The following is a 20065-nucleotide window of genomic DNA, read 5'->3' as shown; positions in this document are numbered from 1 at the left end:
AGCCTGGCCAACATGGTAAAACTTCATCTCTAGTACAAATACAGAAATTAGCTGGGCATAGTGGCACGTGCCTGTAATTCTAGCTACTTGGGAGGCTGAGGCATGAGACTCGCTTGAACCCAGGGGGTGGAGGTGGTTGCAGTAAGCGGAGATCATGCCACTGCATTCCAGCCTGGGTGACAGAGTGAGACTCAGTCTCAAAAAAAAAAAAAAAAAAAAAAAAAAAATTAATGGCCATTGCAGTGGCTCCACACCTGTAATCCCAGTGTTTTGGGAGGCCAAGGTGGGAGGATCTCTTGAGGCCAGGAGTTCAAGGTTGCAGTCAGCTATGATTGTGCCACTGTACCCTCTGTCTCTAAAATAAAAATTCTTTTGTGCTCACTTCGGCAGCATATATACTAAAATTAAAGCAAGACAGAGAAGATGAGCATGGCCCCTGCTCAAGGATGACACACAAATTCATGAAGCGTTTTATATTTTTAAATAATGTAAATAAACATACTGAAAACTTTTCAGGCCAGTCACGGTGGCTTATGCCTGTAATCCCAGCACTTTGGGAGGCCGAGGCAGGTGGATCACCCGAGGTCAGGAATTTGAGATCAGCCTGGCCAACATGGTGAAACCCTGTCTCTACTAAACATGCAAAAAATTAACTGGGCTTGGTGGCAGGCCCCTGTAGTTCCACCTACTCCGGAGTCTGAGGCAGGAGAATCACTTGAACCCAGGAGGCAGAGGCTGCAGTGAGTGGAGATCACGCCATTGCACTCCAGCTTGGGCGACAGGAGTGAAACTTGGTCTCAAGAAAATAAAATAAAATTATGTATGTATGTATGTATTTATTTTTGAGACTGAGTCTCGCTCTGTCACTCAGGCTGGAGTGCAGTGGCGCAAACTCAGCTCACTGCAAGCTCTGCCTCCCAGGTTCACGCCATTCTCCTGCCTCAGCGTCTCGAGTAGCTGGGACTACAGGCACCCAGCTAATTTTTTGTATTTTTAGTAGAGATGGGGTTTAATTGTGTTAGTCAGGATGGTCTCGATTTTCCTACCTCGTGATCCACCCGCCTCGGCCTCCCAAAGTGCTGGGATTATAGGCATGAGCCACCACGCCCGGCAATTATTTTCATTTTTAATTATTATCAGTACATAATGCATATATTTAGGGGATACATGTAATGTGTGGATACAGGCATACAATGTGTAATAATTGCATTATTTGTAATTGTGATCAGGGTATTCATCGCCTCAAGGATTTATCTTTTCTTTGTGTTATGAACATTATAATTCCACCCTTTCAGTTATTTAAAAATATAATCCCAGCACTTTGGGAGGCCGAGACGGGCGGATCACGAGGTCAGGAGATCGAGACCCTCCTGGCTAACACGGTGAAACCCCGTCTCTACTAAAAATACAAAAAAAAATTAGCCGGGCGAGGTGGTGGGTGCCTGTGGTCCCAGCCACTCGGGAGGCTGAGGCAGGAGAATGGCGTGAACCCGGGAGGCAGAGGTTGCGGTGAGCTGAGATCCGGCCACTGCACTCTAGCCTGGGCGACAGAGCAAGACTCCGTCTCAAAAAAAAAAAAAAAAAATGCAATAAATTATTGTTGCTATAGTCACCCTGTTGTGCTATCAAATACTAGTTCTTCATTCATCCTATTAAGAAAATGTTGTATTTGCTGTCACCTGATGCCTAACAAAAAAAATAAGTAAATAAATGCATAAAATAATTTTAAGATAGGAACAACAGAATATTAAACCATGCCTGAGGCGCTTAGGGCTCTGTGCAGTTAACTATATGGGTTGCACACCTATGAAGCTTGCTCTGAAGCTAAGAAGTTAGAGAATTTTTAAAGAGGGGATGTCAAGGAGAGTGAAATTAGAGAACAGGCTGTTGAATTTGATGATCTGAGGTTACAGTGACTTTCAAGAGAGGGGGATGGGGGACAAAAATCAGATCATGAGGGGTTTAAGGGTTGATTGCTTGGAGGATGAAGTACAGCAGTGAAAAGTTGGGCATTTGAAGAGAGATGCTCCAGTAGTTCAGAGAGAGCAATTGGGTTAACGAGCAGCTGTTTTCAAACAGAGCCGACACAATCCTGTTTATTGGCTTGGATACTGAGCGGGAAAGGCTGAAGATGCAAGCAAGAGGGATAAGGGAGGACACAAGGTTTGGAAGTGGCAAACATGTTGTGACTAACAATAATGGTAGAGAGATGATAAACTTTGCAGTCTCCGAGCCACCCTGGAGTAACGGAAGAGAGAGGGTCATAAAGGCACAAAAACATCGAGAGAGAAAGCGAAATGTCAAACATAGCTCCAAGTGGGCTTCGTCATTAGGGAGCTTTTCAGGGTTCCAGGGACTTTTGTACTTTTATCTTTATTATATGCAATAGGACCAGCCCCAAACATGAAAACTGATTAATTTGTGAAACTAACACTCCATGATTTTTGTAGGATATCACCTGTAGGAGGCATTCTTGCTGTAGTTTGAAGTGATGGGGATTTAGTTGGAATTAACTGTCCATCACAGGCTTTCTGATGAGGTGAATGACATCCTAGCCCTAGCTCATCTTGTAGAGAAATATGACTCCTGGCAGAAATGAGTTCTTCCAGTGTCTTATCCCCATTTTAGCTCTATGTTTATTCTTCTGTACTTAATTCTATTACAATGTGAAACATTTCAGGTATTTTCCCCAAAATTTGTTCTGTTGAAACCACCTACAATTGTTTTCAGTTTCAGCAGAAGAAAAAAAATTCTCTTGAGGATTTCTGAATTCTAAGTTATGAGAAATAAAAGAAGCACTTGTGTAAAAAGTTAAAGCACATTTTAAAAAATTCCCTTTTGTTTGTTCGAGAAGACAAAAACATTTGATGTTTTAAACATCCAAGAGGGTGAGCCCAAAGCATGGACTGCCGTTTAGTTAAGCATGAAAGGACTTTAGAATTGTCAGTTATTAACTTCTAATTTGTGTGAAAGAAACTTTGAGAACTTTCCCTTTCTGAAACTAGTAATTAAGCCATTATCCTAACAGGGGCAATTAAGGGGTGAGTATTTAATAATAATTAAAAAAAAGATAATGGAAAAGACCCTACACCCCAAGACACATCAAGACAAGGAATAGCAGCAGCAGCAACAACAAAAGGAACTCAATTTGAATTCACAAAGGAAATTAGACAACCCGTTTCAACTAAAAACAAACCAACTGTTGGTAGAGAACAAAAACAGAAGATTGTTACTACTTAACTCACAAATATACATATGCAACTCTCCCTTTCAGTGGGGAAATGATCCAATCAGTATCAAAATTTTGTTGATTGTGGATTAATATATGCCACTAAATAAGATAATTTAACTTGAGCTTTTGGGGTGTTTTATTTTGAAAATGTCATCCTGTTAGTCTGGAAGACAGGTAGGACAGAGAGTTGAGATGGACCTTTGCCTCACAGAAACGCACTCATCCTCCTGTTATTACCATGCTTGTGCCTCTGTCACTTCTCAGAGGGCAGGGTTTCATCGTTTTAGCCTAAACTGCTTTGTCCAGTGGTTAGCACAACTCTCTCAGAGGAAGCACTTAAATTTTAAGAAATGGTAACAATAGTGGATATTCTTAGAAATCTATTGATTTAAAATGCTTCCCAGTCTCTGTCCAATCCCGTCAAAGCCCTTCTAAATTTAACATGCTGCTTTTTAACAACTGATTCAACCCAAATACTTGAGGGTTAGATATCTTATTTAGAACATGCATCTTGCTGTTCAGCAAGTAAGAGTCTTGCTGCCACAGCTTATCTTACACCTTTTTGAGAATATGGGGATATACAGAAAAGCTGATGAATTCTGATAACCTAAAGTGGCGATTCGCAAACTCTGAACTGGTTATCTGGGTGCTTATTAAAATGTAAATTCTTTCAATATAATCCACAGGTAAAGAAATAAAAAATGCAAATTCTTAGGTAATCAATCTGCCACGGAGATTCGGAGTCAGTTTTCTTTTTTTTCTTTTTAGCAACTGATAAGGTGATCTAGGGATCAACATTTATAAAACATTGATGTAAGCTTTTTTTAAACAAACTTTTTTACCCTGTTAACTTATGATGTAAGCTTTTTGACGAAATAAAATGATTCAGTAAAATCTAAACTTTACATATTGGATCTGGCTCACGATTCTTTGTGAGTCAAATTGGGGGCCAATTATTAACAATATCTTCTTAATTGTCAGGAAAATCACTTTTAAAAAATTAGTAGACTTTTAAAAAAACAGTGTTAGGCTTACATAAAAATTGGGCAGAAAGTACAGAGAGTGTTCGCAGACTCCTAGCCCCTCACCCTCACTTGCCCCTATTATTAACATGTTGCATTAGTGTGGTACATTTGTTATAACTGACCAGCCGATATGGAAAGTGACTCCTGAAATGACATGGCAAGGTTGCCCAAGGTATCAGTGGCTGGGCTGATGCTGGGAACAAAGTCACACCCACACTCTCACTTCAACAATCTCGCTGGTAATTTCTCTGGCAGAGATGTTGTGTGCAGATTAATACCATAATGACTGTAATTGTTCTGCTCCAGTATCTGAACACCAGTGGTTGCAGGACCCATTTGACTAAGCACTTTGATTGGTGCCTGGGATTGTTGGTATTTCTCCTGATTCCATCTTCACTTTCCTTGCCACCTTGGACACAAGCTTTAATGGCTCAGAGCCTTAAGCGTGTAAACCTGTGAAATAGAACAACATTGCACAATATTAACTAATTTACACCTAGACTCTTTCTAGGGGAAGTGAGGTGGGAGCAATGATATTAACGGTGAAGAACTGCACTGGCATAAGTTACAAACGTGCTTGACTTTCCCCATAAGGATTACAGAAGGATGTTTCTTTCATCCATCCATTCATTCATTCATTCATTCATTCATTCATTCATGCTGTGAGACAGCCTGGGGATACTCATTTTAAAGCACAGTCCTTCCCGCAAGGAGCCACTATTCTCCCAACTGTGAATAGGAAGGACACCAAGAGAAAGACCCTTATAACATTATATAGGTTCCCCAACAGTCTTAGGAATGAATCCTAGAGTGGGCATCTAGCCCAGTGCTTAGGGGGGGCTTGGGTGGGGTGAGTGGAGTAGTATCTTTGGGAAGGGTTCCTGCCCCTGGAAGACGTGACTTTGTGAGCTGAGTTTTAAGGGTTGAGTAGCAGCTGGCACATTCCCTGGAAAGAGCATCTCAACTCTTTTGTAGTGAAGAACCAGCCATTTTTGTTCCCAGTCCGCCAGGTACCAATACACTGCGGCGCCAGGTGTGTGACTCACCACGTGAGTCTGACAACACCCAAACTGGTCTATACTCGGTTCAAAGAGTCCACTGATCATGTGCTTGGATGTCGTGGCATTATTACATTGCTACAAAAGTTTACTCTTAATTTCTCTACATGTTACAGACAAGCCTTCGTTCAGCACAGAACCAGATAGCATCTGATGGGCACCTGGAAGCCTGTTAGAAAAGCAGATTGTTTCAGCCCGCGTTCTAACAAGGTCCCCAGGTGACCCTCGCACAGCATAAAGTTAAAAGAACTGCCCTAGAGGAAACGGAACTCAGTACCAGGTGGGTTTGATCATTCATCCATCTCAGTGCCATCTGCCATCTCTGCTTCCTTGAGGTCTAGGAAAAGGGTCACATTTTTAAAGGTGATATTGGCCACGTCCCCTTCCAGTTTCAAAACTGCATTTCCCCGCTGTTAGGCAAACGTCTTATGCAAACCCGACGGCAGGAGAGAAACTCCACACGGGAATGCAACTTCCAGAAATTCTGATTAGCCTCCGTCTTCCGCTTTGATCTGGCCCCGCAGCCCGGGCAGCTCCGCTGACCGCGCTTCCTTCCCCGAGATCGCTCGTCTGCCGGGCTGCGTTAATGAGATCCGTGTTGAGTCGGTTCCAGGGTCTGCTAAACATCAAAGGCACAAAAGAAGCCCCTAGTCCCTTCTCCCCCTCCCCTCTAAGTGATTATTTAGTCGCTCTCTGCGGAGGGAAGAGTCAAATCCCCCACCCACGCCGAGGTGGGGAGACCTGGGGAAACGCGCAGCCCCCTCCGGAGTCGGCTACAGAGCCTGCGGCTGCTTGGGGCGCAGAGTGGGCGGGGCCTGGGTGGTAATGGGGCGGGGCGCTCCGCCCGGGCGGGGCCAGACGGTGTGGAAGCGCGGGCGGGGTTGGCGGAGGGCCAAGCTCCTGGGGGCGGGGCCGGGTGTGGGAGGGCGGGGCCGGGTGCCGGAGGGCGGGGCCGGGCGCCGGAGGGCGGGGCCGGGCGCCGGAGGGCGGGGCCGGGCGCCGGAGGGCGGGGCGAGGTCGCCGGGCTGCAGTCCCGCGGGCGAGAGCTGGCTGAGCCGCGGCTCGGGGCTGCTCACCTCCGGAGCGCTCGCGCGGGGATCGCGTCTCCGGCTCACTTTGCGGCCGGCTGTCCTCCTGTCCGCCTCGAGGGCCCCCGGCCGGAGCGCAGAGGGAGGGGGCCGCGCTCGCCAGCACCCCGCCGCCCTCCCCCGCGTGGGGGAAGAATGTGCCACCAGCTGTTCTCCGCTCGCGAGCGCTGTGCCCAGTAGTGAGGAACTTGGAGGAAGAAGAGACAAAGGCTGCTGTCGGGACGGGCGAGTTAGAGACTTGGGTTTGGGCGAACAAAAGGTGAGAAGGACAAGAAGGGACGGGGCAATGGCAGCTGGGGAGCCCCGCGGGCGCGCCTTCCCAGGAGTGGCGCCGTGACACGCATGGTTTCCCCGGACCCGCGGCGGCGCTGACTTCCGCGAGCCGGAGCGGCACTCTGCAAATCCGGGACTGCGCTGGAACAATGGATAACTTCTTCACCGAGGTGAGTGCGCCCCCAGTCCGACCTGGCCTCCGGAGCCCAGGGAGGGAGGCGACTGCCCACCACGCCGCGCGCCCTGGGTGCTTTTCCCTAAGCCCGGGAGGGCGCAACTTTGTGGGAGTCTCCTGAGAACACCCCTCGTCCCCCCCGGGGAGTCTCTGATGAGTAAGCCCAGGCAGGTTTTGTTTCGTCCCGTCCCGCGCTCGCACTTTGCTCCGGGAGGTAGCGAAGGTGCGTTTCCGTTTGCGTGGGTGGCTGGCTCTCGGGGCGCCCCGGGACACCCCGCGCCAGGTGAGGCGGCGCGCGCCAGGGCCCGGGCGGGGCGATCCCCCCGCTCGACTGCCCGGGTGCAGGCAGCCCAATAAAATGTTCAGCGGGGACCTGCTTTTCTCCAAGAAAGGTCTGGTCTGGTATTTCCTTTGCGAAACGTGCGGGCTTCCTGTGCAGGGGTTCAAACACTTCCAGAGGAGACGGCTTAATGAAGTGTGAGAAGGAGAGGCAAGGGTTTAATCAGTCACTGTTTTCCTTGCCTGCCGAACCTTGGAGACTTAAGTTCTTTGCTCGCTGAGAAGTGCTCTTTTAAGGCTTGGGATAATTCCAGACCCTGGGATCAAAAGATCATATATTTGTGTAGAGTGTCCATGCAGATTTTGAATTCGAATGTAAAGAAAATTCGTTTAGGGCTAACAATGGCTATTTTAATAGATGAAACGGATGCTTTCTTTAGGGTGGTTGAGGGTGGGACCCTGAAACTTAACTTTAGAGCCCTTTTTCCCCCCTCTGGGATCGAGAGTTACTGTGGTTTCTTGGCTCCCTTTCCTTTCTTGGTTGTGTTTATTTAATAAATTCTGTTTAAGTTTGAGATTTGAAGTGGCTCAAAGTAAACTTAGTTGAGAGAGTCTGGTGTGATTTTCGTTGAAAGCCAGGGCATGTTTTTTGAGTGCAGAACCGCCTTGGAGTCTTCCAGCAAATCAGATTGATGAGGGCTTGCCACTGTGTTGGCCGACTTGGTTTATCTGATTTAATTGGATATAATATTTCAAGTCATTCTGCTTTCTGCATGCTCACTGACTATTCTCAGACAGCTATTCATACTGGCCAAAGTGATAAATGCATTCTTGTTTAGTAGTCATATCTTGTTTTTAAAAGTGGTATTTCAGATGTGATACCCATATTCATTGTGGAAGGAAGACTAGAAAGGAATTATCCATCAATACATATTTTTCCTCTTTTTTAAAAAGTGAAATATATATAATTATGAGACGCTAGCATTTTCTAGTCCATAGACCTTTGTTTTTATGCTTGTCAGAAGGCACCAGAACTTTCTGTAAGAGTTGCACGTTGTCCAGTGGTAAAGGGCCCTCGGGCTGCAGTGAGTTCCGGTGCTTAATTGCTTGCATCTGTCAGAAAACGGAGTCCCTGCCCCTAGGGCAATGATTCTTAACTTTGTTGTTTTTGTTTTTGTGTTCTGGGTCCCTTAGAAAATCTGATGAAAATATAGAAATTTGTATTCAGTGTGCAGGGTTCGCAGTCCTCCAGCAGTCTGAGCACCACGGGGGTCCGTGGCTCCCCTTGGGAAGAACTCTGCCCCCTAGTGCAAGTGGGGGGAAACATCAGGATAACGCGCTCCAGCGTCCTGATCTCGTGTTACCCGGTGAGACTGACTTTTCGAAGTACTGTCTTCGTCTTGCACTGGATACCTCAGTTCAGTGTAAAGGGGCCTGGCTGTTGGATTTTATTTCTGTGATCAGTATCATTTTGCAGTGGCCATTAGCGATCTTCTACTCTCGCCTCTTCATTTTGTAGACCTCAAAGATAGGAGTAAGTCCGTTGCCTAGCTTTGAAGAGCTTGTTCACCAATCCAGAGTCTTTTTCCTTTGCTGCTCGTGACTTTGGTATTTCTGGGAAATTGTCACTTATTTAAGGTTATACTTTCAATCTTGTGATGTGTGTGTATTACAATGTTAATTTCTAATCAGCCATGAAATTTGCACCCTTAAACGTAATCACTTTGAGTGAGAAGGAAGCAGGGCCAGTCAGAGAGGCTGAATCGTGAGGTAGTAATTGTAGACACACTCCTAACATAGATCCCAGCTCCCCTCTTTGTCTCTCATGTCTCGTAACACAGCATCCTTTTGTTAAATTGTCCAGTGAAGAAAATGCTGTAATGTCCTGTTAGAATAGAAACAGTGAGTGTGCAAGTGATATATTCCCAAGGACAGCTAAATTGGCCTTCTTATCACTAAGTAGAATCCTGTTCTCTGCTTAACTTTTCCTATTGTGGCTTAGGGGTAAATGGCTTATTGCTTGTTGGACAACAATTTAAAGCCAGTGCTAACAATTGGGGGGAAAAGTACTGAATGAGATGTTGTATTTTTAGCTTTGTGTATGAATAGCCAAATAATAAGGAAATGGGAGCTGCCTGTGATTCGCAGCTGCTATTTCTAGCTAGACCAGGGTTTCTCAAACCTGGTACCATTGCTGAGTAATTCTTTGTTGTTGGAGGCTGTCCTGTGCGTTGTAGGAGGTTAAACGCATCCCTGGACTCTACTCACCAATTGTTAACCCTGTCCCCCAAGTTGTGACAACCCGAAAGGTCTGCAGACATTGCTAAATGACAGGGGAGCAAAATCACTCCCAGTTGAGATCCACTGAGCTAGACCTGTGAAGCAGTTACCTGGTGGTATTAATTCCTATTTGTGTTGCAGGCACAGCCTTGTCTGCACTTGCCTGTTTTAAATAGGATTTGCCTGGGTGTGGTGGCTCACACCTGTAATCCCAGCACTTTGGGAGGCCGAGGTGGGAAGATTGCTTGAGCCCAGGAGTTCAAGACCAGCTGGGGCAACATGGTGAAACCTCATCTCTGCAAAACTTAGCTAGGTGTGGTGGTGCGTACCTGTAGTTCCAGCCAGTCTGGAGGCTGAGGTGAGCCGAGCAGGTCCAGGCTCACTGAGCCATGATTGTGTCACTGCACTCCAGAGTAACAAACCCTGTCTCACAAAATAGACTCTTACTGCCTGCTAGATTGATTGATTAGATAGATAGATAGATAGATAGATAGATAGATAGATAGATAGATCAATCCTACTGCCCACCGGGGGAAGCTTGCAAAGATAGTGCTTGTCAGCTGACAGCTGCTGACTTCAAAATGTTCTCCGGGATTAGGGAAACTGAGCATGCCACATTCCTCAGTTTGTTTCTTCATGGCCTTCATTAGAATTTTATGGCTTGTGTGTATGCTTTGGGGAAGCTTGTTTTTTCAGCATTTCTCAGTAAGTTGTTAAGTTTACTTCAACCAGAAACTAAGTTTAGATGTGTCTGTAACCAGAAGCAATAATAATAAAAAAGCAAACAGAAAAGGGTCAACCAGCAAAGTGGCTGCTGTGCAAACTTATGTTGATGTGCTGAAGCGGACACTGTTTCCATGTCCTCAGGGCCAAGTACAGTGCCTGGAATATAGTAGGGGCCGTAAGTACCAAATGAACTTGAGCTTTCTGTTTCCCTGTTAGGCAGAGGTTGTGGCCTGTCTGTTCAAATACAAGATATTTGAGGATTCTTAGTGAGACTAATCAAACACTTTGATTTTCAGAATAAATAAGTAAAATGTACATAAGTAAGATACAAATACACATATAGAAAGCAGGTATTAATGTTTAAGGGATAAATTATAAATTGTTAGTGGAAAAGATTCCAGGCATACTTATTTCTTACAGTCTGGTTCACTCTGGATTACAACAAACTTCATTCTAAAGATGTTAAGTGGAAACACCAACCTCTTCTACTTGAGAAGGGACTGTGGTTGTGGTTGGTTATCTGGAGTTGTTCAAATAGCTTTTTAAGTGAGTAGAGTTCCCAAGCCTATTTTCTCCCCATTTGGTAGTGTATTTTTTTTGTCTGTAGTCTGTTGACATCTTTTCTTGTTAGAGAAAAATACAGATATTAGTATTTTTGGCAGCTTTCTCTCCTCACCCTCCATCATCCTCCATGCGTAAAGGGGAACTGCTGAGGACTTCTTGTGTCACCAATTCCTGAAGGCAACCCCTTTGATGACTATAAAATCCTAATCAGGAAATTAGCTGGGTCCCTTTCCCTTTTCTCAGAATGGAAATATAGTGTGTTGCCTTTTCTCTGTAGTTTGAAAAGATTTCTATTGTCAAGTACTCATTTTTTTTTTGCCCCTGCCATGTTGGGGACAACAAAGCCAGGGGGAGCAGCTGCAGCGGGACATTTGTTGCAGCAGGAGCAGTGAGCTGTCTGGCCCTGGCGGGCAGGATAGGACTGCTTCCTCACTCCATGTCATGTGGCCAGCTGTTCCTGCACCATCAGGCACAAACCAGGAACAAGCTGGCATGGGCAGGGCCTTCACTGTTTAACCAGAGTGGTGGAGGGAGAGGGCACAGTCTTTGCTTTTCCAGTTTAGCTGGCTTTAAGTGTACTCACTTTTGAAGACATAAACCTTGAACGTGCTCTCCTGCTGTTGCAATTGGTAGGACGTGGAGTATCTTATTATTATTACTATTATTATTGTTTTGAGGCGGAATTTTGCTCTTGTTGCCCAGGCTGGAGTGCAATGGAGCGATCTCTGCTCACCGCAACCTCCGCCTCCCGGCTTCAAGCGATTCTCCTGCCTGAGCCTCCCGAGTAGCTGGGATTGTTGGGATTACAGGCGCCATCATACCTGGCTAATTTTGTATTTTTAATGGAGATGGGGTTTCTCCATGTTGGTCAGGCTGGTCTCGAACTCCCGACTGATTTGTTTTTCTAAGACCACCAGAGTGGGCACAAAAGAACCAGCGAGTAGGCAAGGCTAAAAGCAAAACTGCAAATTTATTCTTTGGTCATCTAGCTTCAGGGACCGGAGCTGGGGGTGGGGGGGCGGAGTTTCTAATACAGTCCCGACAAGAGTGGGGGCTGAGAAAGCCCGCCCCCGGCGCGTCTGCTGGGAGCGACTTTTCTAGGAGTGGAAGGGCAATAGGCGGGGCACGGGCATGTGGGGGGGGGGGGGGGCCGCTCCGCAGGTGCCACCAGGTAAATCTTGGTCTCCTCGGATTGACATCACCTGGTGCATGCCTGATTAATCTGCACCTTCCCGGGCGTCAGCTGCATTCTCGCACACACGGGAAGAGTTGGTGGTGAAGAAGAACCCGGGAGGAGTTTGGACGAACACCACTCGTCCAAACACCGACCTCAGGTGATCTGTCTGCCATGGCTTCCCAAAGTGCTGGGATTACAGGCGTGAGCCACCACGCCCAGCCGGAGTACCTTATTATTAATGAATTTCAACAGTTTGGGTTTAGAGTAACTGATATGTAACATTTTCATGTCACTAGCTTGCAGGGGATGTTCAAGAATGAGCCTCTGGTGAAGTCTGGATTAAGCATTTCCCCTTGCCTAACTGCCCCCAGGCTGAGTGCAAAGTGCCCTGTTTTAGCAGCAGCGCTTGGCTCCCTTCGATGGGATCTCAGCCAGATGCTCTAAATCCTGGACTTGAGCTCTCTGGTCTGTAAATGGCCATAATAGTTGCATGGTTATCAGCCAAATTTGAGAGAAGACGTACAGAGCACTTGGCACATAGTAGGTGAGTAATAACAGAGCCTTGGTCGTAGTAACCGTATTTTGAAATGAAGAACAAGTGGCCCTTGGTGAATGGGAATGTCAGTACTCCTGGTGCAGGGAAATGTCGACCTTAGAGCTTTTGTTCTGAAGTAGCTTCCTGTGGTGTGTCGCATTTATTTGTTTTCTCTTTTTCAGCCTGTACATTTCTGGCAGATTTTGTATTTCCAGAATTCTGTCTAAAGCATGTTCCTATTGCTTATAAAATTAAGTCCACATTCCTCAGTCTGGTTTTCAAGGCTTTCTGATCTTGTAGCTCTCTATTCTTTTCTCCCACGTGATTCTATACCAGAGGATCTGTTACCCAGTTCCACTCTATTCTTTGTACGGGCAGGCCTCTCTGCCTATCGGATGTCCCACCTGTCTGGCTCCTTTTTGAAACCATCTCTAACAGGTCTAGTTCATGGTGACCTCTATTCTCCTTCGTCTGAACCTGGCTCTCTTTCTGTCTTGGTCTTGTTAGGAGGGATTTACTGCTGTTAGCTAGAGGCTTTACATCCTTTACAAACCCTCTCCCATTTTCAAATGAGTAAACAGCCTTGAGAGGTTAAATATCTCCTTTGTAAGTAAGTTTCATCACTTCCTTGGCATTGAAAGGTCCTCATGGTTGAGATGCAATCCTTGCATAACGGTTATTTTCAGATTATTTTATGGCGGGAAGGGGAGATGCTTCTAACTTTTTTCCTTGATTATGAAGCGTTTTACAGTTCTTTGAAGACAATAACAAATGTGGCTGGTGTTTCTTGATTACAGTCAGCCTGGCACTCAGTATCTGTGGGTTCTGCATCTCTGGATTCAACCAACCTCTGATTGAAAATATTAAAGAAAAACATTGCATCTGTACTGAACATGTAGACTTTTCCCCGTGGATTGTGGTATCTGGGGAAGGTCTTGGAACCAATTCCCTACAGACACATAGGGACAACTGTACTTACCATGTGCCAGGCACGTTGCTGGCACTTCACATTTCGTAACTCATTTAATCCCTTGAACAACCTGACGGGAAAGGCTCTATAATTATACCCGCTCCATAGATGAAGAAAGTGAGGCACAGAGAGGCTAACTGACTCAGTGTCACACAGCTGGAAAATGAGAGCCAGGATTTGAACCCAGACACGCTGTGTCCAGAGCCACAGAGAGTTCTTCACTGCCACGCTTTTCTGTCCTGTTGATGTCCTTTGCCTTAAACCTGCATCATCGTTCTCTAGGCTTTCTGATGAAATGCCCTGAAAGGGGGCAGTTAGTAAATGATTTTCAAGTGGAAAACTGTGTGGGAGTTTGGGAAAGCAAGTAGTCCATGCCCTAGAAATGTTGAAAACTCCTTAGGAAAATGTTCATCAGCTTTTAAACATGCCACTGATTTTTATTTGGTTTGCTTTTTACTTAGGAAAGCCAAGTGACTTCTGTTTCCTTGTAAAAATCTGCATGTGTGTGTGTGTGTGTGTGTTTTGTTGTTGTTTTTTGAGATAGAGTCTCGCTCTGTCACCCAGGCTGGAGTGCAGTGGCATGATCTCGGCTCACTGCAACCTCCACCTCCCAGGTTCAAGCGATTCTCCTGCCTCAGCCTCCCAAGCAGCTGGGACTACAGGTGTCCACCACCACGCCCGGCTAACTTTTTGTAGTTTTAGTAGAGATGGGATTTCACCTTGTTAGCCAGAATGGTCTCTATTTCTTGACCTTGTGATCCGCCTGCCTCAGCCTCCCAAAGCGCTGGGATTACAGGCATGAGCTATCATGCCCGACCCATAAAGTGTTGTTTTAAAGTGTGGTTTCTAAAACCGGTTGTCCAAACCTCATGAGGATGGTAGGAAGGTTTACATGCTAAAGCACTTAGGGCTGTGTGCTCATTCCTGTAATCCCAGCACTTTGGGAGGCCGAGGCAGGTGGATCACCTGAGGTCAGGAGTTCGAGACCAGCCTGGCCAATGTAGTGAAACCCTGTCTCTAATAAAATACAAAAATTAGCTGGGCGGGATGGCACGGGCCTGTAATCACAACTACTTGGAAGGCTGAGGCAGGAGAATCACTTAAACCCGGGAGGCGGAGATTTTCAGTGAGCCAAGATCGTGCCACAGCACCCCAGCCTGGGCAGCAGAGCACGACTGTCTCAAAAACAAAAACAAAAAACATTTAATAAAAATAAAAAATATTAAAACAAAGCTCTTAGAAAACAAGGTGATTTGAGAGGTGTTTATTTTTTATTTTATTTTATGTTATTTTTATTTTTTGAGACAGAGTGTTACTCTGTCGCCCAGGCTGGAGTGCAGTGGCGCAATCTCGGCTCACTGCAAGCTCCGTCTCCCGGGTTCACACCATTCTCCTGCCTCAGCCTCCCAAGTAGCTGGGACTACAGGCGCCCGCCACCATGCCTGGCTAATTTTTTGTATTTTTAGTAGAGATGGGGTTTCACCGTGTTAGCCAGGATGGTCTTGATCTCCTGACCTTGTGATCTGCCCGCCTTGGCCTCCCAAAGTGCTGGGATTACAGGTGGGAGCCACCGTGCCCGGCTGAGAAATATTTATTAAAAGAAAATGTGGGACTCACTTGTCTCCTCAATTCCAGCTGTCAATTAGTGAAGTATTACTTGAGGTTTTTGGATAGAATCTTCTTTTTCAATGAAAGATTCTGAGTGCTTTGTCGGACTTTCTTCTTATCTATCATTTGCTTGTTAGCTTATTGATGCCCGTGGAACAGTTATTTACAGCACATTGGATCGTTTTTTAAGAGCATTCCTTGAATAAAACATTTTGCTCTCTTGCTTAGAGGTGTTCAGAAAATATTTCCGCCAGCCCTGTAGTAAATGTAGCACCTCGTGTCACATGACATCATGTCATCTGATTCTGCCAGTTATAGGAAAAGATGTTAGAATTTTGGGGGCAAAGCCACAACACATCTGTTGAAATACAGCTGGAACAAGGGAGAACACACGGGACTCGTCCAACTAATAGCTCTACCTTCACCCAGTCCGACTCCCCTCCTGCTCTTAAGGATTAAAATTGTCTCCGTATAAAAGCATTTTAAATTGTGGCAGTTAAAAAAATGACATTTATGTTACAAAAGAAAAGGTAGGCAAAGTTGAATTTTTAGTTGAGAGTAGGGTTGTTTGACTTTACTATCCTTTGGTGCTTTAAGGGCCAAGATAAAACAAGACATGGAGATGTTGGGATAGAATGGAGGTTTTGGGTTCCAGAATTCCATCATTTAAAAAAAAGTCATCGTTTGTTTGGTTTTTGGAGGGTTAGTCAATAATATCTGAGTGGTATCCATTGACAGTGGTAAATATTGACAGGGGAGGAAGGTGGATTTATCTCTGAAGAGTCTGTGCTTGTGAGATGTACTTTGTGTGCTGAAATTCTGTTTACACCAGGCATGGTGGCTCACGCCTGTAATCCCAGCACTTTGGGAGGCCTAAGCAGGTGGATCACGCGGTCAGGAGATCGAGACTATGCTGGCTAACACGGTGAAACCCCATCTCGACTAAAAATATAAAAAACTAGCTGGGCATGGTGGCGGACATCTGTAGTCCCAGCTACTCAGGAGGCTGAGGCAGGAGAATGGTGTGAACCCGGGAGGAAGCAAAAGACACAAAGAAGCTCCCATGGTGCGGCTCTTCATGTTTTGTGGTAGACGCATTGAGACTTTTTTTCTATGCCTTCATATATGTATGTTTCTGATAAAACACACCTGTAACGGTTTTCACTGAAGAGTTGATTGAAAAAAGCTTTAAATATCATTTGTGGGGCCAGAGGCAAGAGTACAAATTCAGGCCCCATATCACATATCTAAACATTTAAAAGTTATAAATCATGCTTACAAATTGGTAAATAAAATGACTTCTACTCTGCCTGGACAAATACATCTGTCATTAGGACAGAATCAACAAACATGTTTCTAGCTATGGATTTTATTGCTGATAGCAAAATATCAAACATGAGTGAATTTAATTACAATTGCCTGTGTCTGGGTGTTCTGTGGATGTTTCATGAGTAATAAAGACATATACTCCATAGTATGTTTTCATAAATCTATTTTTCTTGTTCATATTTTAGCAAACTTACTAGTTACATGGTTATAGTCAAGATTTTCACAATAGTTTGTTTTATGGACAATAATACCATGGTGGAGAACCTTTCTTTGTGGTTCTTAGATTGTTCTTTTTTTTTGCAGGGACAGAGTCTTGCTGTTTCGCCCAGGCTGGAGTGTAGTGGTGCAATCTTGGCTGGCTCACTGCAGCCTCCACCTCCTGAGTTCAAGCAATCCTCCTGCCTCAGCCTCCCAAGTAGCTAGGATTACAAGTGTGTGCCACCATGCCTGGCTGATATTTGTATTTTCAGTAGAGACGGGGTTTCATCATGTTGGCCAGGCTGGTCTCAAGCTTGTGACCTCAATTGATCCACTAGCCTTGGCCTCCCGAAGTTCTGGAATTACAGGTGTGAGCCACCCCACCTGGCCAGATTGTTCTTTTCTTAATCTAAGTCTAGAGATGGCCCGCTTTGCTGAGGCAGAACAGGTTACGGACCTTATCCACGAAATTCATACAGCAATGTTTAGATTAAAAAAAGAATGAGATTGCATATGATAGATTATTGATTTTAAGAAGTACTACAAAGTATTTTAATTTCATTATCCAGATTGAAAATCCATAATCTGAAAATCCAATATTTGAAATGCTCCCAAATTGGAAACTTGAAAAAAAAAATTTATTGTTAATTGATATATATTAGATTTACATATTTTCCAGGTACATGTGATCATTTGATACATTCACATAATCACATCAAGGTCATTGGGATATGCATTACCTTAAATTGTTATCTTTATGCTAAGGATATTCAAATTATCCTCTTCTAGGTATTTCGAAATGTACAATCAGTTAATGTTAACCATAGCCACTCTATTGAGTGCCGAAATGACACTCAAGGAAAATGCTCTTTGGAGCATTTTGGAGTTTCGATTTTTGGATTAGGGATGCTGAACTGGTATATTGCAAATATTCCAAATTCTGAAACACTTTTGGCACCAAACCTTCTGGATAAGAGATAACCAAGGATTCTGTATAAATCATTATTATTGTTATTGTGATTTATTACCATTTCTTAAATCAGGTATTTCTGAAGTTCTTTATAACTTTTCAGTGCTGTGTATGTTATAAAGAAAACTGAGGCCGGGCACAGTAGCTCATGCCTGTAACCTCAGCACTTTGGGATGCCGAGGCGGGTGGATCACTTGCGGTCAGGAGTTCGAGACCAGCCTGGCCAACAAGGTGAAACCTCATCTCTACTAAAAATACAAAAATTAGCCAGATGTGGTAGCATGCACCTGTAATCCCAGCTACTTGGAAAGGCTGAGGCAGGAGAATCACTTGAACCCAGGAGGCAGAGGTTACAGTGAGCGGGGATTGCACTACTTACTCTTACTTACTCTGTTGCCTGGAAACCCAGGCAACAGAGTAAGACTCCAGCTCAAAATCTCAAAATTAATATCACTTTCCAACTAAGATCTATATATATATATGTGTGTGTTTTCAGAGATATATCGTAATGCATATTGGCCAGAAAATGGTCTATATGAAATGTTTGGGAATTAGGTCTATGTGACTCTTTTCCTTCTCAGTCATGCAGATGTTTTATTTCATTCTGATTTTTAAATATTTTCTTGAATTATTAACTTTTATTGCATGTTTCACATCCAGGTCCTCTCTGATTGTGGAAAAGTTTTCTCTAAAATTATTTAAAACATTTGTTAAGCTAAATGGCCAAATTATTTCTGTTTGGGTTTTGGGAAACTTTTGCTAATATTATTAATAGTAAGTGATGGTTGATACTAAATAACTCCCGCCAATAGAAATTCAAAATTAATATCACTTTCCAACTATGACCGTGATTTGTACTTTATTTGAGGAGTTTCTTCATATTTACTTATTTTATTTAATTTTTTTTTGCCATTTTGATGTGCGGGGGTATCCGGGTCCAAGAGTAGTCTGCCCATTCTTCCTGTGGATATATCATCAATTATATTATATGAATATTTTCAGTTGTTTCTAGAAAATAGCACATGAACGCTTTTGTACCTAAGTCGTCGTTGCGTGCTTATTTGATTATTTCCCGAGGAGTAAAATTTCCCGGGAGTGGAAATGTGGGATCACAAAGTTTGCAGGTTTTTAGATGGATTATTTGGCGGTGGAAGTTTCATGAGAGGTGTCAGTGCAGCTGGTAGCGGCGCAGCTGAGATACCCTGTCATGACGTATTTATGACCGCGGCGATTTTGTAACTCCTTACCAGAAGCTTAAGGAAATACATTGATGAGCGGAGGAAGTTAGCTCATGATACTAGATTTTCGTTTCCAGTTTTAGGTCTTCTGTGAACCAGGAGAAGGCAGTCTTTTCTGTTAATTGCAAACAAGGCTGTTGAATCCCATGCTCCACCCCACCCCAGCGTGGTGGTTGATGTTCATTTAAGGCCAAAGCACACTCAAAGGACTAGGCTGTACATTGCCTGGGGAGCCAGTGGACATTCATTTGGAGAATTATTTGTATGGATTTTTACTTTATTTTATTTTTTTTTGAGATAGCGTCTCACTCTGTCATCTAGGCTGGAGTGCGGTGGTGCAGTCATGGCTCCCTGCAGCCTTGATCTCTTTGGCTCCAGCGATCCTCCCACCTCAGCCTCCTGAGTAGCTGGGACCACAGGCCTGTGCCACATCACCTGGCTAATTATTACATTTTTTGTAGAGACGAGGGCTCCCTGTTTTGCCCAGGCTGGTCTCGAACTTCTGAGCTCAAGGGATTCTTCCCCTTTGGCCTCCTAAAGTGCTGGGATTGTAAGTGCGAGCCATCGCACTTGGCCAATTTTTCTGATTTTTTTTTTTTTCAAGACGGAGTCTCGCTCTGTCGCCCTGGCTGGAGTGCAGTGGTGCCATCTCGGCTCACTGCAAGCTCCACCTCCCGGGTTCATGCCATTCTCCTGCCTCAGCCTCCCTGTTAGCTGGGACTACAGGCTCCCGCCACTGCACCCGGCAAATTTTTTGTATTTTTTAGTAGAGACGGAGTTTCACTGTGTTAGCCAGGATGGTCTCGATCTCTTGACCTCATGATCTGCCCGCCTCGGCCTCCCAAAGTGCTGGGATTACAGGCGCGAGCCACTGCGCCCAGCCAATTTTTCTGATTTTTATTTCTTCGCGTTGTAGTATCCTTGTGAGTTAACCCTAGGTGACAACAGTTACTGTGTCGTGGTGGTTCACATGTTAGGTGGCTAGGATGTTAGGGAGTGTGTGTGTGTGTGTGTGTGTGTGGGTGGGGGTGTGTGTGGGTGTGGATATGGGTGTGTTTAAGGCTTTTTATTTATTAACCTGGGAAATCTTTCTGGACTTTGAAATAAGGGTTTAGTGCCAGGTGAAAATACAGTGCATCTATGACAATGTATATACCATTGTCATTTAATACAGGTTTACTTCTGTTTATTTCTACCCATGTTTTGTTCTTCTCATGATGTGACCCAGGGAGATTTAGCAGTTGAAGGCTGAAGAAACTAGAACTCTTGTTGAAACAGGGCAAGTTACTATTGCAGGAAAGAACACAAGTTCACCCTCCCCTCCCCTCCCCTCCCCTCCC

The 20065-nt window shown here is 44.8% G+C and overlaps 1 protein-coding gene and 1 non-coding gene across 2 annotated transcripts in view; both read left to right on the top strand.

Annotated features, from left to right (window-relative positions):
* The first annotated feature begins 374 nt into the window (after positions 1-374).
* On the top strand, positions 375-481 carry LOC111546819. The gene has a single exon (XR_002732937.1). It is a non-coding gene; the product is annotated as a U6 spliceosomal RNA (small nuclear RNA).
* A 6228-nt stretch (positions 482-6709) lies between these two features.
* MYO10 (myosin X) overlaps positions 6710-20065 on the top strand; it is a 276760-nt gene continuing 263404 nt past the window's right edge. The window contains exon 1 of the mRNA XM_023218261.2: positions 6710-6846. Within this exon, the coding sequence (XP_023074029.1) occupies positions 6826-6846 (21 nt within the window). The 5' untranslated portion in view covers positions 6710-6825. The remainder of the gene's footprint in view (positions 6847-20065) is intronic.

This window comes from Piliocolobus tephrosceles, chromosome 4, assembly GCF_002776525.5.
Source record: "Piliocolobus tephrosceles isolate RC106 chromosome 4, ASM277652v3, whole genome shotgun sequence".
In the NCBI taxonomy this organism is placed as follows: Eukaryota; Metazoa; Chordata; class Mammalia; order Primates; family Cercopithecidae; genus Piliocolobus; species Piliocolobus tephrosceles.
The sequence above is the reverse complement of the archived record's forward strand: the minus strand, read 5'-3'. Positions and strand labels throughout refer to the sequence as shown.